General features: G+C 44.0%; 1 protein-coding gene and 1 long non-coding RNA gene across 3 annotated transcripts; one reads left to right on the top strand and one right to left on the bottom strand.

The window, feature by feature from the left end:
- The first annotated feature begins 51 nt into the window (after positions 1-51).
- On the top strand, positions 52-3336 carry LOC308158878. 2 transcript variants are annotated; one of them, XR_013937469.1, is made up of 5 exons: positions 52-1167; positions 1420-1473; positions 1777-1817; positions 2248-2335; positions 2580-3336. It is a non-coding gene; the product is annotated as an uncharacterized lncRNA (long non-coding RNA). The 2 variants fall into 2 exon arrangements; XR_013937470.1 differs by having other exon boundaries at positions 52-1817.
- A 1282-nt stretch (positions 3337-4618) lies between these two features.
- Positions 4619-15517, bottom strand: ctps1a (CTP synthase 1a). The gene is made up of 18 exons (XM_080532337.1): positions 15349-15517; positions 14780-14950; positions 14165-14265; positions 13726-13842; positions 13014-13097; positions 12787-12867; positions 12498-12649; positions 12089-12221; positions 11627-11715; positions 11149-11243; positions 10814-10876; positions 10163-10206; positions 9459-9555; positions 9097-9152; positions 8896-8992; positions 6453-6597; positions 5868-5966; positions 4619-5385 (listed from the first exon to the last, which is right to left on the bottom strand). Exons 1-17 carry the CDS (start codon positions 15512-15514, stop codon positions 5882-5884), a joined length of 1776 nt encoding a protein of 591 aa, XP_080388463.1. The 5' UTR covers positions 15515-15517; the 3' UTR covers positions 4619-5385; positions 5868-5881.
- Positions 15518-16915: the final 1398 nt, after the last annotated feature.

Genomic DNA, 16915 nt, shown 5'->3' with positions numbered 1-16915 from the left:
GTGGCGGCCTTTATCGAAGCTGACTCAACCCATTCGTGGTTTTGTCTGTCAACAAAGGGCCAAAAGAACATCTTTCACCGACGGTCGCTGTGTAGTTTTGTTGTAGCTCATCAGCAACATAAAGGGGAAGAACATTGCATTAATATTCTCAATTGCAACTGCACGTGGTCGGAGTTCATTTGATCGCTAACTTCCTGTCTCCTGCCTCTAGGTGGTCTTGAGGCGTGCTCCGGACTCTGGCCCTCAACACATGGATGCATTGATTCTGCAGACAGGCAAGTCTCCGTGCCCTCTCTGTACCCCAACCTCTACCAGGCACCTATCGAAGCCGTTCTTGTTCTCCCAGTAGCAGAGAATGGTCAAAAGACTGCCGAAATGAACACTTTCACCGACGGTCGCTGTTCAGTTCGACCGTAACTGTCTCAGCAACATAAAGGGGAAGGACACTCATAAACTGCCACGTTGAGTTCACATGGCTGCGTTATACTACTTTGGATTGATTATGTATGAGATGTGATTTTGCAGGTTCCTAGTTTAATTGTTAACGTATTCTATGCAGGCTGATGGATTCTACTGAACGGCCCCTTGGACAGGGGTGAAATTAACAAGAGGACATGATATAGGTAATACACAGATTACATTAAATATTACACCCTTTTCTGGCTGTGATTACAAACTTGCCCTCACTGAGAGGTCTAACCTCGATTATGAGAACTTATTACGCGACTGAGCCAAATCTATTTGAAAATAGTTTGTCTATACATGGAAAATTTTGGTTTTATTTGCTTAACAAATTATTTGTCATTGCTCTCCAGTCCAACATGACCAGAACCAGGGGAAATAATGGCCTGACTCTGGAATATGAGGTAATGATAACTTCTATTTGTATAGCACTTTTACTGCAAATGTTGCAGGTAAAGGTAATTAGATTTAAAAGTGTAATATTAAATTAAAACTCTTCTGGCTGTGATTACAAACTTGCCCTCACTGAGTGGTCTAACCTCGATTATGAGAACTTATTACGCGACTGAGCCAAATCTATTTGAAAATAGTTTGTCTATACATGGAAAATGTTGGTTTTATTTGCTAAACAAATTATTTGTCATTGCTCTCCAGTCCAACATGACCAGAACCAGGGGAAATAATGGCCTGACTCTGGAATATGAGGTAATGATAACTTCTATTTGTATAGCACTTCTACTGCAAACGTTGCAGGTAAAGGTAATTAGATTTAAAAGTGTAATATTAAAACTATTCTGCCTAGTGATGACAAACTTGCCCTCACTGAGTGGCGTGCCTCGATAATGAGAACTCTTAGTACTCGACTGAGCCATCTTTATTAATGTCTTTGCACAGTGAGTATCAGTGCTTTGGATAGCATTTACAGAACTAATGTTATGAACCTCTTTCACTCTTCAGCTCTCCTATCCACTACCATGTGAGATTACCATACCTGCTGGAGTAGAGTAGTGGGTAAGTCCAATTCCACTTGTAGGTAGGCAGCAGCATGCTATCCTAAGGACCAGAGCTCTGTCTGTAGCTCCAGGTTCTCCAAGTGCATGCCAGATGAACGGGGAGTCTTTGACTGTCTGGGCCTCTCTGTGCCTTTGGCGGTCACTCTACTGTCCAACAAATGCGTTCGGGCGCATCTCCCAATCTGGCAGTGGTGCCTCAATGGTTTTCCTCAATTCCACCCCACTGGTGGCTGGAAAACCCATCTTAAGTGACTTTTTCTTACTGCATGACTAGATGCTAACAATGTATTTGTTTCTTTAGGGTTGGAGTTGCCACTTCATGTCCCAAGCTGCACACTCTAGGTATGTGTACTTCCTCCCCAGATTATTTGCAGTTTGCACCCCAATTGAGATGTGGCTTGCACATCACTACAGACAAGGTTCTGAAGTCTCAATGTTTTGTAGGATGGTTAGATCTGGCAACTCTCGACTAGTTATAAGGTGCCTTCCAGCAGTGCTCATGCCTTTGACCGCAGCACAGCTGTGCTCTAGCCACAATATAGCGCACCTTGTGTGTTTGACTTAAGGCGCTTGTGTTCTGATCAGTGATGATACCAATTTAGTATGGTGACTGTTGGATGAAACTTGCGGATATGGGACTGAGATCAGAGCTTTCCAACAGGGAAGGCCATGTGCTTAGTCAAAATGTAGTCTTGACCCCATTTAATTTTTAGTCTGGCCAAAAGCTGTAACGTTGGCGGTCATTCCATAATCAAGTCTTCCTCGTTCTCAGGTGTTGCAGATCAGATGCCAACAGGCCGTGCCCCTTCTGGTTGTCTGTGGCTTGATGTTGCTTGTGCACCATTCTAGACCATCGTAAGGTATGTGAACTTTTCAGTTCATACTTTTCAAAACATGCATGGTTCGATCATTTCAACGGACTGGTTTAAGTTAAGTCTAGGGGTTGTTATTCAACAGGGCTTGTGTTCTGATCAGTGATTATATATTTATTCTGGTGACTGTTGGATGAAACTAGCGGATATGGGACTGAGATCAGAGCTCCCTTGTGAATGTGATGTTTAATGTGGGATTCTACTTGGCCTAAATGTACGCTCTCATTTTCAGATCTTGTCGTGGACGGTGTGTTGCTGTGATGAAGTGGATGATGGACGCGTTTTACATTTAAACCATTTCTTTCAACTTCCGTCATCTTCCATCAGACAGTGGTGCTGGACAAACATTTGGTGTGTTTGTATAGTAGTGCTGTCAGTTGATTTAACATTTTAATTACAGTAATAGGCTGTGATTAATCATAAGTTTAAAATACTAGTATTTACTTGTACACCATCTTTTGAACCTAGCTCAGGGTTCGCTATCTCTGTTCCATTCATCAATTCACCAACTCCTACCGTTAGTTCTGTGCCTCTGTTGTTATTGGAGCTAGTATTGCTTTCCCAGTCTAAAATATAGGATATTCCTGGTCCAAATAAACACATGAACATATCAACCATACTGTAGGGGGTAATTTCTGTCGATTTGATCGCAAACAGGATGTCTGTCTGTTAGGTGTGCTAATTCATCTGACATAAAGGACCAAGAAGAGAGAATGTTCATGAATGTAACCACGACTGTCATTATTACAACCCTGTATACAAATCAGTCTAGCCTCATACAGGTGTGTTCTAGTGCTATATAAATACATAATTAATTATTTTGCCATTTAGCAGACGCTTTTATCCAAAGCGACTTACAATTACGAATGACAGGGACATTCCCCATACATTTGCCTTAATGGTTTCTTGATGTGGAGCTGGGCTTGCTGTCTGAGCTCTATCCATCTCATGTCACTTGCTTTTGTGAATGGTATTAAATAAAGCTTGATTTAAAATAAACTTTGAGTTATAATTTTCAATTAAGGTGCTACTCTTATACTAAACTCCTAAAAAGAAGTTTGGAAATGTTATTTCAGTCGTTTCTTCCTCCCCTTTAAAAATTCCAATTGGTATTGTATTTTATATCGTTCGAAAGCCTGATTAGTCACCTTTACAACGAGGTACAACTTGTAAGGATCATGCATTCGCGGAATGAGTAACAGCTAAACGTGTGGGTAGCAGCCCCAAAAAACGTGCCAAAATCCCCTGCAACATTCTGTTGGTATTCACTCTCGTTTTGAGCTTCAAGTGCTGGCAGGTGTATGGCACTTAATTGACAGGAATTATATTCTGGGGCCAGAATCTGGGACCTAACTCCATCCTCCATGATCACCCCCACAGAGCCAGGATCATCACAGAGCACCTCCAGAATTTGGGAGTGGAGAGGGTGGAATGGCCTGCCGTGAGTCCAGACCTCAACCCAATTGAACACTTGTGGGATCAGCTTGTGTGTGCTGTACGTGCCAGAGTGACCAACGCAACCATGTTGGCTGACTTGCGGCAAATCCTAGTTGAGGAATGGGATGCCGTCCCACAGCAGTGTGTGACCAGCATGAGGAGGAGGTGCCAAGCTGTTGTGACTGCGTATGGATCTTCCACACACTGCTGAGGTCCCTGACAGTGTAAAATTAATAAAGTGTAAAAATGGCCAATATGTGTTATATAATATATATGCTCATTCCACGAATTCCTGATCCTTACAGGTTGTACCTCGTTATAAAGGTGACTAATCAGGCTTTCCAACGATATAAAATACAATACCAATTGGTATTATTAAAGGGGAGGAATAATCAACCAAAATGACGTTTCCGAACTTTTTTTGAGGGGTTTATTTGTTGGTACAAAATGTATTTGGTCTTCAGATTCATAATGAAATATTCATTGTGATTAATTTTATTTTAATCAAGTGGAGTATTGAGACGTTTTAGTAAGAGGGCTCCTTCAATTAGGCAGTTGAATTTGAGTGGCTTGGTCTGTCTGTAAAACCTTCAATAGTGTAGTCTCAGTTGGCAACACAACTCCATTCAGCAGAAAATCGATCCCCAAATCCTTTTGGAGGAGTTTTGAACAATTGAAAGAAGGCTCATGGATTGTTTTAACCATTTAGCAGACTCTTATCCAAAGCAATTAGAGATTACAGGGACTTAGTCCTTAGCGCTGATTGCTTTACTCAAGGGCACACTAGTGGGGGTGCTAGGGTGGGATTTGAACTCAACCTTCTGATCACCAGGCCAGGCCACCACTACCCTTAGGTTGTGTAGATATGACAGACAGCGCTCCTGCATTACCTGTTACACCTGATCTAACCCACCAATATTGTCTAAATACTATGCAGCACAATTAATTGTGGGATCATAACAGTACATCAGATTGTGACAGACATGCTGTTGCAGTTAACTGGTCAACAATGTGCACAGAAGCAGAGTAAAGATGCCGTTTTCACAAAAGACAAGTGTTACAAGTCATTTTTACTACCAGAAATATATATACATACAATAATTTCATATAAGGCAGATCCAGTGGCTATTGAGACAGTCATTTGTGGATGAAGAGAAGTTACAACGTTGATTCATTGTACAGCTCCAATGAAGGTAGAAGAACCAGCCCTCTCAGAATACTTCCATTAAATATGCATAATTTGTATAATACCTTTCCTGTGATCTTTCTTTAGATACAGTATGCTTGCTCTCACAACATTGCCCACCACCGGCCATGAGAACATACTTCAGTGCATATTACAGCAAAAACAATTCTGCATGTAACGTCGATGTCCGAGGGGCTGTTGACCTGAATGACGGTTTGATCGTAGCTGCCTGTGCGTGTGTCGTCAGGAGCGTAAGAAAAATAAATCTGCTTCGAGTTCGTAAGTCAGGCAATATGGGAGGTCAGGGAAACAAATAGGTCCTCTATACAAGCAAAACTCCACCCTTCTCTGAAGGATCCTCTGTTAAAAATGCATTCAAAATGCTTCCCATTTCATCAGGTCTTCATCTTTCCCACTGCAAGAGAGAATGACGAGTTAGTTCTGTTACGTGATGGATAGAAGTGGTACAGCAGGAACAGCACTAGGGCAGCAGAAGACTTAAACAAATGCAATCATTAAGTAATGACCATATGCACGTATGAGAGTGAGAAGGCGGCAAAATAAATGCTTTATATATTGACCATATGCAGGTATGAGAGAGTGAGAAGGTGGCAAAATAAATGTTTTATATACAAGATTAAGAGTCTGCAACTCTGTTGCATTTAAGAATAAATAATGCTGATCGGCTGTGCTTAGCAATTAAGGGAATGGTATCACTTCATTAGGGTAATCATGTTTCAGTGAAGAAGCTGTTCTGGTTCCCAAAAGCACATTCTAACATGTGGTGATGCTGTTTACATATCCTCAACAAAAAGTTGTGGCTGTTCACCAACAAAAAAAAACTAAATGAGAAAGATGGCAACATCCAGGAAGGTGACATTTTGGGCTGTGTCTTACCTTGTACAGAGCAGTCATTCCTGGGAGATGGAGGGCAATTTGAACTCGGATATTTCAGAGTCTGGGGAACTGCTGCCACTTCGATCACTGTATGTGTCCCTAGGGAGAGGATGAGGGACGCAAACAGTACGTTTAGAAACATACACTACTTCTAGTCACCTCTCAAAAACATTTTCTTCATTATATTCTTTCAGTTGTTACACATGTTTTAATGTTCACAGCTTTCACAGGTATTATAGTGGAAGACATTCAAATTCTTTGTCAGATAAAGCAGAATAAATCTCACTACAGTCCTACTGCTGTGTTTAAAAACAGGCTTATCATTCCATTCAGATGGTGTGTGTGTGTGTTCACACAACATTACATTCCACAAATGCAGGCAATAACAAATGCTGCATCTCAGTGACATACTGATGTCCACCAAACAGACCAAAAAAACAATATGGGGGGAAATCACTATTCCGCAAGCATGCGTATGTCTATATGCAGTGTTTCATGATTGTACTACAATTGTGCTGTGTGCGTGCGCGTGTGTGGAATATGAAATCGCATGGTTGTGCAGACTGATTGATGTGGTGCGGTTACCGTGGAGACAGGCGGCAGCCCTTCTGCAGGAAGCCCTGTAGTTTCCCCGCCGCGGCCAGCAGCAGGCCGAAGTAAGGGGGCGACGGTTTGATGGGGCGGGAGGTGAACTCAGGGTGGTACTGCACCCCCACGAAATACGGATGGTCTGAAACACACCGGAGGACGCAGCGGTCAAGAGCTGAACCGACCATCTTTATTTATTTATTTTTAAATCCACAAAGTCACACATTTCTTTTATGCATATAGAGCTTCTATCACATGCCCAGAACAAGGCCAAGAAAAAAAATATACAAAAAATAACAGGGACATATAGGGACATATAGGGACATACAGGGACAGAACAGGGACAGAACAGGGACAGATGGGGAGATAGACACACAGAATAGGGCCCATAGGTTGGGAATCTCTGAAATAGAGTGCAAAAAAGCAGCAATTGCACACTCAAATCTGTGCAAAAAACTATGTTTATTGCGAGCTTTCGGTCTGAAGGCTCTCGGACCATTGTAAACAACAGCTGTATGACGCGTCACATCGTAGCACCTTTCGCTCCGAGTCAGGAAGGGTAGCTAAGATCAGTATGGGTACTACGGCCCAGTTGGCAGTGGAGAAAGCAAAACAAAGCGGGCACACAGGTTCTGGTACGGAACGGTAGTGGAGAAGCACCAATAGGGACAGAACAGGGACAGAGGGATATAACAGGGACAGACAGGGACGTATAGGGACAGAACAGGGACATATAGGGACAGAACAGAGACAGATAGGGAGAGAACAGGGACAGATAGGGAGAGAGACACAGAATAGGGAGATCGGGACAGATAGGGACATAACAGCAGGGCTCGACAGTGCGACTGTTTTGGTCGCATTTGCGAGTGAATATATTTCTGTGCGACTTGGAAATACATTCAATCGCACCAGTGCGAATAAAAAAAAAAAAAAAAGTTTTTTTTTTTTTTTTTTTTTTTTTTACTAACACCAGGGGAGCCACCCCTCCTAAATGTCGTTGTTTGGTACCTGTACTATAGCAATGACAATAAAGACCATTCATTCATTCATTCATTCATACTGTGAGAGCCTCTGTGTCCCTGAGTAAGAGATCATGGGGATCATGTCCCTCATGATCACAAGTGACCATAGGAGATAAATCACTGAACTTGTCAACATATTAACTTCGGGACCTGCAGCCAAAGACAATCACAGAAGCCAGGTAGGCTTACCTGTGTATGCTGCATATTAATGGCTGCTATACGGTTTGCATATTCACTGCTGTTTGGCTGATTGATTACTGAGTTGGTTTTGGAGTGCTGGCATTAACCTGGTTGGGCAGACTCGGAGCTGTGTTGTCTAGATGCTGTCAAATAAGGAATCTCCGCTTTGTCTCTTTGATTGATTGATTGATTGATTGAGTTTATTCATGGTTCGACAGTAAGCAGTAATCCAAGGGATGACATGTGAAAGTGTGAACACCTATTTCCAACATGTTCCTTTGATATTAACATACAAAGTCTATCTCCGTTTAGAATGATAAGGTTCTATCTCCGTTTAGAATGATAAGGTTCTATCTCCGTTTAGAATGATAAGGTTCTATCTCCGTTTAGAATGAGAAGGTTCTATCTCCGTTTAGAATGATAAGGTTCTATCTCCGTTTAGAATGATAAGGTTCTATCTCCGTTTAGAATGAGAAGGTTCTATCTCCGTTTAGAATGATAAGGTTCTATCTCCGTTTAGAATGATAAGGTTCTATCTCCGTTTAGAATGATAAGGTTCTATCTCCGTTTAGAATGATAAGGTTCTATCTCCGTTTAGAATGAGAAGGTTCTATCTCCGTTTAGAATGATAAGGTTCTATCTCCGTTTAGAATGATAAGGTTCTATCTCCGCTTAGGGCAGTTCAGAGATATTGAGCGTCAAAGTTTTTACATTCCATTATGTTCTGTGAGATGGAACCTTTGTATTTTATGAATTACTAACTAAAAAATGTAAACATTTAAAAATAACACCACACAGGCATTAATAAACACCTACAGTGTCAAGAGCCGGTAATGATAATTCTGATATGTTATGATTATGATAATTTGTTGTCGTCATACGAAAATTGCGCAATTTTCATTGTGCTACTGAAATTCTTGGTGTGCTACTAAATTTTTTGACATGGTAGCACAGTGCTACCTGGGGAAAAGGTAAGCGTCAAGCCCTGCATAACAGGGACAGATAGGGAGAGAACAGGGACAGGTAGACACAGAATAGGGAGATAGGGACAGCACAGGGGCAACGTACCGGAAAAAAAAAAGTCAGACACCCAAAGCCTGTCTAGACAGGTGGGGGGGTGTGTACCGTATTGCATCGGTGTATGAAATGTGTGGTATAAATAAACTTTTGATTTGACCAACAACAAGAATGTAACATAAACAAATAAAGCTAGTCTGGAGTCGTCTGTATGGTCTTACCATCCAACTCTATCACCTCCATCCTCTCCCCCTCCACGTCCTGACCCACGAAGCGGAAGCCCTTCTCCTCAAAGTGCTGCTTCAACTCTGGGTTGACCTGAGGGAGGATACATACAAACATCAACAAAACAGTTGTCAACACGTTTGACACAAAGAGAGGGAATATACATAAGAGAACTACCAGGTGAACCTCTCACATACCTCAAAGCGATGTCTATGTCTTTCCTCAACGTATTCAGCATCTCCGTAAAGCCGTCCTGTGATCAAACACAACCATAAGCACAGAGTGGAGAAAGCGCAAGGAATCGTCAACTGTGATATTCTGCTGCCTTCCACTGCTTTAAAGAGGGGTGCTATGCCACCCTGTCCACATGGCTCCGTCACTATGTTCAAAGATCCTGGGGAGAACCCTGGGTCCCTATTGGCTAATTCTGAGATAGCCACGAGTGGGGGAAACTCTGAGATTTAAAAGTAGTACAAGTAGCTGAGTCGCACATTTTCAGGCTTTCTGCCTCTGAGGAGCACCTGAATGCAGCATAACCATCAAACGCTTTGTCTCTTACTCAACACGCTGTTGGTGGTCTTGAAAATGGTCCTTCTCTTCCCAAGCCTCATGGTCCCGCCCATTTGTCCGGGATTGTGTTCTGGCATGTCAATCACCTAGCAACAACCAATAAGAGATCAGATTGTGTTCTGGCATGTCAATCACCTAGCAACAACCAATAAGAGATCAGATTGTGTTCTGGCATGTCAATCACCTAGCAACAACCAATAAGAGATCAGATTGTGTTCTGGCATGTCAATCACCTAGCAACAACCAATAAGGGATCAGATGTTTGCATGAGTGCATTTCCAGTGATCAGAGGAACAGTGGTCAGTTTTCCAAAAGCTTTGTGGCTAAAGCTCTACTTTTAGATTACATCAGATTCAACTTTATTGTCATTGCACAGAGTACAAGTACTGAGACAACGAAATGTACTTTGGCATCTAACCAGATGCAAATAGTGGCATAGTGCAAAAGACATGATAATACTTAATTCCTCCCAACAACCCAGCTGGAAATCCACAAGAGAGTAACTATCGGAAAATCATTGTTTGCAGGTCAATCTTCTGTGCATGAAAGAACCCCACGTGTTAAATGAAGGACAGGACTTCGCTGGTTAGGTCTAACAGACAGTGGTCCTGGATTTTCTTAAGAGAACCGGTTCTACTTTAGCTACAAAACTTTGGGTTAACCGACCACTGCACTGGACTGTGAGCAACATACCACTGGATGCTTGGACTCAGGGTCAAACTCAGTGGAGTTGGCATCTGTGGAAATACAAGACAAGGAATAAGACTCGCATTGAGCACAGGTCCTCACATTTGTACACAGACATAAAGACATAACATGTATTGTATGTAGCGATGTATGTGTGTTATATAACAATAATATATGTACAGTGGGGTGCAAAAATTTGGGCACCCTTAGTCAAAATGCCTTTTACAATTAATAAGTGAAAAGAAGCAAACCTAACCTCTAAATGGTACAAAGTTCAACATTACACATTTCATCACATTTAGGCTTCAGTGTCTTGCCCAAGGACGCTTCGACATGTGGCCAGGCGGGGCTCCACCAATCTACCAACCGTATTTATATCTGTGGGGATTATTACATGAATGTAGTGGCTGTGTGCCGTTACTTTACTTGCATTATGTGGAGGATGTTATGATTATGCCATTTTCCGAAGCAGGATAAATCTAGTCGCATAACATTTGAAAAATAAATAGAAAAATGTTTCCCTCATGACTGATTCATTCAGAGCTAGTGAAGCCGGACGTATTTGTGTAAGCCAGTGTATTCAAGGATGCAGCCTATAAATGTGAATTTTCCACACAATGCATGTCTCTTATTAATCATAAAGATAATGGACCTTACCTGTCCAGCCCAGCATGTCCCTTGCAAACTCACACACCGCCAGCTGCATCCCTAGACACACTCCTGAACACACACAGAGGCACGGGGGTTGGTTACAACACTGAAGTACACAAACATTAACATTCATGAAAAACATTTTTTTTGTATTCAAGCGTAAGGTGTAGTTTAGAGTGAAGTTACTTTCACTTCATCTTTTCAAATACAGTGGAAAAAAAGCAGCATCCGCACACTGAAATCGTTGTTTATTGCGAGCTTTCGGTCATAGACCTTCTTCAGGCATAATCGTTTCAATAAAGATCGCCTGCCTATAAAGCTGCCATAAATGAATCGCTCACCAAGGAAAGGCTTCTTCTGTTTCCGTGCCCAGTTGATGGCATGGATCTTCCCTTCCGTTCCTCTGACACCGAACCCCCCCGGGACCAGAACACCACTGTGGATGAAGGACGGCGTGTTTACTAGCCTGACCTTCACTACCAACACACCACACAGACAACAGGAAGGAAGGCTTGTTGACCCCTGGATTCTTTTAATTTGTTTTGTTTCTGTTCATTCAAGTCAATACAATACCAGTGTAACGTCATAACTGCAGGTAGGCACTCCCCCACCCCCCACCCCCCCCTTCCACACACTCACTCCGCACTGCAGAGTTTCTGCCATGCTTCATGGTACTTCACAGGCTCATAACTGTCTGCAGGTACGCACTCCCCCACCCCCCCCCCCCCCCCCCTTCCACACACTCACTCCGCACTGCAGAGTTTCTGCCATGCTTCAGGTACGCACTCCCCCCCCCCCCCCCCCCTTCCACACACTCACTCCGCACTGCAGAGTTTCTGCCATGCTTCATGGTACTTCACAGGCTCCTCCTGCAGAGTGCTCAACTCCAAGTCTGCAGAGTCAATATACTGAGAGAAAGAGAGAAAGAGGGATGGAAGGGGAGAAAGAGAGAGAGAGAGAGAGAGAGAGAGGGGGGGGGGGGGGGGGAGTGTTACAAGATGCTATTTTGGGTAGCGCCTTTAGCTAATGATAGCATTCAGCTCACATATTCTAGCTATGCCATGAATGTGCACGTAAACTGAGGTACTTAACATGCAACCACCATAATTACAGCAAAAGGAAGCGTATTCTGGAGGGGGTCTCACTACCCACTGAACACCTACTTACCCACTAAATAACGTCCTGAATAATGTGGATTAAAGGGGCTATTTGCCAAGTCCATATGATAAACACATCCCACGTTAGAGCGACGCCTAGTCAGAAGAAGGGCTGCGTGTTTACCTTGACCTCCAGCTTGTGGCTGATGGCCAGGGCAGAGTGCTCCAGGGCTTTGATGACCGAGGCGTAGGAGTCGGCGAACTTGGTGTACTTCCCCACCAGAGCAATAGAGCAGTGCTCCAGGAGTCTGTCTGACCTGGGAACACAAACACACACACGTTATGATTCCATACATACTCTACTGCGATTTATTTTATATTTAAAGCATAAAACACACACACACACACACACACAATCTTCCATCATGCTGTTTACCTCAGCTTGAAACTAAAGGGACAAGCTCCTGTAAAAAAGAGCATCCTAAAGGAGCTGCTTTCAAACATCCCCATCTAGACACCTCAGCCTCAACGTGGCGGACGGATACATCACGCTGGTGGATGTATACGTGACGTAACGGTGCGTAACACCCCACCTGTCAGACATCTCCTTCCACTTGGTGAGCATCTTCCTGGGCCGCGTCTCGATGGGCAGGTCCAGCCTGCGGCGGAAGTAGCCCACCACGCCCTGGTCCTCCAGCAGCAGGGGCACTCTGTAGATGGACGACACATCCGCCACGCAGATCACCTGAGGAGGGGGCGATGCCGGACGGAGTCAGTCACAAACTGGGGGGGTTTGACTGGTCTGATCAACTGTGTGTGTGTGTGTGTGTGTGTGTGTGTGTGTGTGTGTGTGTTGTGTGTCTTAATGGGTTCAAGCCCTACCTGTTCAGGTTCTACATGGCAGAACATGGAGATCTTCTCCTTGACAGAGTTCTCCAGCGGGGTGGAACAGCGACACATGATCTGAAGGCCATGCCACAAGAACACAATTACATCACTATCCAAAACTACAACAGGACTGATACAACATGTCATGTTGAAGAGACAGAGATTGATGGTGTGATAAGTAACTAAAGAGGTCTGAGATATAAAAAAAGAAAGGGACTCACCAGATCAGGGGACAAGCCCAGGCCTCTCAGCTCTCTCACGCTGTTCTGTGTGGGCTTGGTCTTCTGTTCCCCTGTGGCACTGGGCTGGAGGCACACCGTGATCACACCGTGTTAAAACATGTACGCTAACGCTAACTAACGCTAACTAACACTAACTAACGCTTGGTTCACACCGGATACCTCTACCTCAGCAACGCGTGTGCGTTTCGTTTCGGCGCCCGTGTTAACAAGTTAGAGCAGCCGCAGCGGCTGAAGCGGGCTGTGTGGCTGCTCTAGCCTGTTCACATGGGCGCCGAAATGAAACGCACACGCGCTGCTGAGGTTAGAGGTATCCGGTGTGGCCCAGGCGTAAGCTACAACGATGTTCTCTTGCTCTTGTTGATTGACTCAAGGCTTAGGTGGACGCGCAGATTTGACTTACACATACACATACTGTACACATGGGACACCTCCTCACCTGCGGGATCAGACTGACTACACATACTGTACACATGGGACACCTCCTCACATGCGGGATCAGACTGACTACACATACTGTACACACGGGACACCTCCTCACCTGCGGGATCAGACTGACTACACATACTGTACACACGGGACACCTCCTCACCTGCGGGATCAGACTGACTACACATACTGTACACATGGGACACCTCCTCACCTGCGGGATCAGACTGACTACACATACTGTACACATGGGACACCTTCTCACCTGCGGGATCAGACTGACGTGGATGTTACAGAAGTTCTCTCTCTTGACCTTGAACTGGAACTGCCTGAAGGCCTCGATGAAAGGCATGCTCTCGATGTCTCCAACCGTGCCCCCCAGCTGCCACACACACACACACACACACACACACACGCACAAGTTAAACAAGTAAAACAAGTCCACGGTACTTTCCAGCCTGACATGACTGCTCAAGCACAGGGACCGACACACAACAGTAACAACCAACCAAACGAGGGGTCTCAGAGCAGAGCGACTAGATAGATAGAAATGGACTTTATTGATCTCCGAGGGGAAAAAAGGCGCTACAGCAGGTCACACCACAAACACCGACAACAAGATTAAGTGACAATTGATAATAATAGATAATAATAATAGAATAAAATATTTTTTAAATGTTACAAAACTAGCATCCCAGTCTCACCTCAATAACACACACTTCAGGCTCCACCTCGTCGTCGTCCACGGGCACCTGGGCCTGGCGCACCACCCAATCCTGGATGGCATCGGTGATGTGTGGCACCACTGGATGGACAGACCACAGAGAAGGACAGCTCATCTCCCTGCTCCCCACAACAAGGACAGCTCATCTCCCTGCTCCCCACAACAAGGACAGCTCATCTCCCTGCTCCCCACAACAAGGACAGCTCATCTTCCTGCTCCTCATAGCCCCGTATTCATAGATCTCACCTACTGTGTACTGGGTCACCGTTTTATTGCTTTTCAGTGTTTGAATTTCCATAGCTGTAATACTTTCATCATCCTCCTTTGATTTGAAAGTCTTTTTCATTTTCTGTGTTTATATTACATTGTGTTGCATCTATGTATGAAATGTGATATATAAATATATATAAATAACGTTTGGTAATATCTGCCATACTGGTTCCTGAATTGCCACTCAACCTCCCTCCCCCCACTCCCCCCCCCCCAACCCTCCCCATTCTCACCCCCAACCCTCCCCACTGTCTCCCCCACTCTCTACCCAACTCCCTCCTTGCTTCCACCCCCACACTCCCTCCCCAGTAAAACCAGGGCTCACCCTGCACAGTCTTGCCCAGGTAGTCTCCCCTTCGCTCCTTGTTGATGACCGACTGGTAGATCTTGCCGGTGGTCAGGTTGTTGTCCTTGGTGAGCCGGATGTCCAGGAAGCGTTCGTAGTTCCCCAGGTCCAGGTCCACTTCGCCACCGTCATCCAGCACAAACACTTCCCCTGGACACGACAATCACATGATATGGCCTACGCTCTTGACACATCAGCATCCGCACAACTGTATCTGACCAGAGTCACACACTCCAATCCATAGGATGTGGAGTCGTAGTAAGGGCTGATGCCTCTTGAGATGTATGACTGATATATATGAGGGAGCAGATCTGGCATGTGATACAGCTATTTATATGTATGGGGTTACTTTTACACTTGTCATTTATCAGATGCTTTTATCCAAAGCGACTTACAATAAGTACATTTGTCTACGTAAGTGAATCAACTATATGTCAGTCATGGTAAGTAAAAACCTTCGGTGGGAACAAGTGCAGTCATGTGACCATGGAGTCACCAGTGCTAGACAAAGGAAGTAAACAAGTCAGGTGTGTGGACCTTTGCCTTACCATGCTCATACGGGGAGAAGGTCCCCGCGTCAATGTTGATGTAGGGGTCGATTTTGATGGCAGTCACATGCAGACCACATGACTTGAGGATTGTGCCCACACTGCTGGCTATGATGCCTTTGCCAATGCCAGAGATCACACCTCCAGTCACCAGGATGTACTTCATTGTGGCACTGGGAAACTGTGGAGAAAGAAAGCACAGACCTATTATTATTATTTTTGTTATTACCCATAATACCATGAACCATATAGGGTGGATCTTGATTAGGGACCATTCATTCACTGCTCCGCCTGCCATTCCACTAAGATCATGCAGAGGAAATTGCACAAGAAAACCCCTGCCCTCTTGTCTTTCTTATCTTCAGCTGTAAGTATTGTAATGTCTAAGACAAACATTTATATTCCTAAGACGTGGCAGCTAGATGGTATTTTATGGTAAGATAACATAGTCATTAATTGCAAATGGGAAAAAGTGCAACCAACCAACCAACCAACCAGATTTATATAGCTGCGTGAGAAGATGTACTATAGAGAAGATAAGTAAGATGATAAGATAAGTGATAACTAACATAATGAAAGTGAACTTTTCACAACAGCAGTGTATGACTGTGAAAACATATACAGTGCATATACGATTATATGTATTCACATTTGGATGTGGTGTATATCAACATGACTAGAACATGATTTATGCTTCTATGTTGAACATCCATATGTAAATACACATACAACCCTAGTCAGAGATGAGACAGAGGTTGGTTACAAGATGAAGACCAGTTCGAGTTGCCTTTACTTCAGCCTATTAAAGAGACAATGCCTAAATGCATGTCCGGAGCACAACTATCTATTGCCAGGTCAAAATACGACAACATCAGAAGACAACATCATAACAAATGTGACTGTAGAGAGAAAGATCAAACCGCTGACTCCATAAGGACACCATTAGTCCCTCACATGTCGGCTACCTCACAACAAGCTAGGTTCTTTTAGCTAGCGCGCAACCATGATGCTGTCAAGTGCTAGGCAGTCAAGCACGTTTCAACTCACCAACTCAATAAATGGATCTCAGCGGTTAGATGTTAAGATTTCGAAATACAATTCCTAAATCGTCGATTATGTAAAATGAGGTCTTACTATAAAGAAATTATAATATTATTGTCCTGATAAAGAAACTGTTATTTACGCCGGTGCAACATCCATCCACTCACCACGTGTTGGCTGGCCAATCTACTACCAGAATGGAAAGCCGCGGCTAAAACTATATCATCAGCTGCGTTCGTAAATTCGCTCTGGAAATCTGATCAGCACTCATGGAATGCCTGTCGCCCAATCAAATTAATCGGTCCCTTTGTGACGTTGAACCCAGTGTGCGCTCCGCCGCCCTCAGAGGGAATTGACGAACGCACCCATCGTCGATGGACACCAAATTTGCGTAGCATCTGCGCATAATATATGCAGTTCGTACGTTCTTCATCGACCAGGAGGGATTTCTAACACGTTTTGAACTATTAACAGTATGTCTAACTTTAACGAACGAACTGACTAACTAACTAACCAACTAACTAAC

Source organism: Nansenia antarctica (genome assembly GCF_963989245.1).
Source record: "Nansenia antarctica genome assembly, chromosome: 5".
NCBI lineage: Eukaryota > Metazoa > Chordata > Actinopteri > Argentiniformes > Microstomatidae > Nansenia > Nansenia antarctica.
The sequence above is the reverse complement of the archived record's forward strand: the minus strand, read 5'-3'. Positions and strand labels throughout refer to the sequence as shown.

What these genes read in the sequence shown, in the direction of transcription:
- ctps1a (XM_080532337.1), bottom strand. Translation starts at nt 15,514, where the DNA reads ATGAAGTACATCCTGGTGACTGGAGGTGTGATCTCTGGCATTGGCAAA. An exon ending in GCCATGTAGAACCTGAACAG is followed by an intron (nt 12,650 to 12,786) that starts GTAGGGCTTGAA and finishes CCCCCTCCTCAG; the next exon opens with GTGATCTGCGTGGCGGATGT. An exon ending in GCCACAAGCTGGAGGTCAAG is followed by an intron (nt 11,716 to 12,088) that starts GTAAACACGCAG and finishes TCTTTCTCTCAG; the next exon opens with TATATTGACTCTGCAGACTT.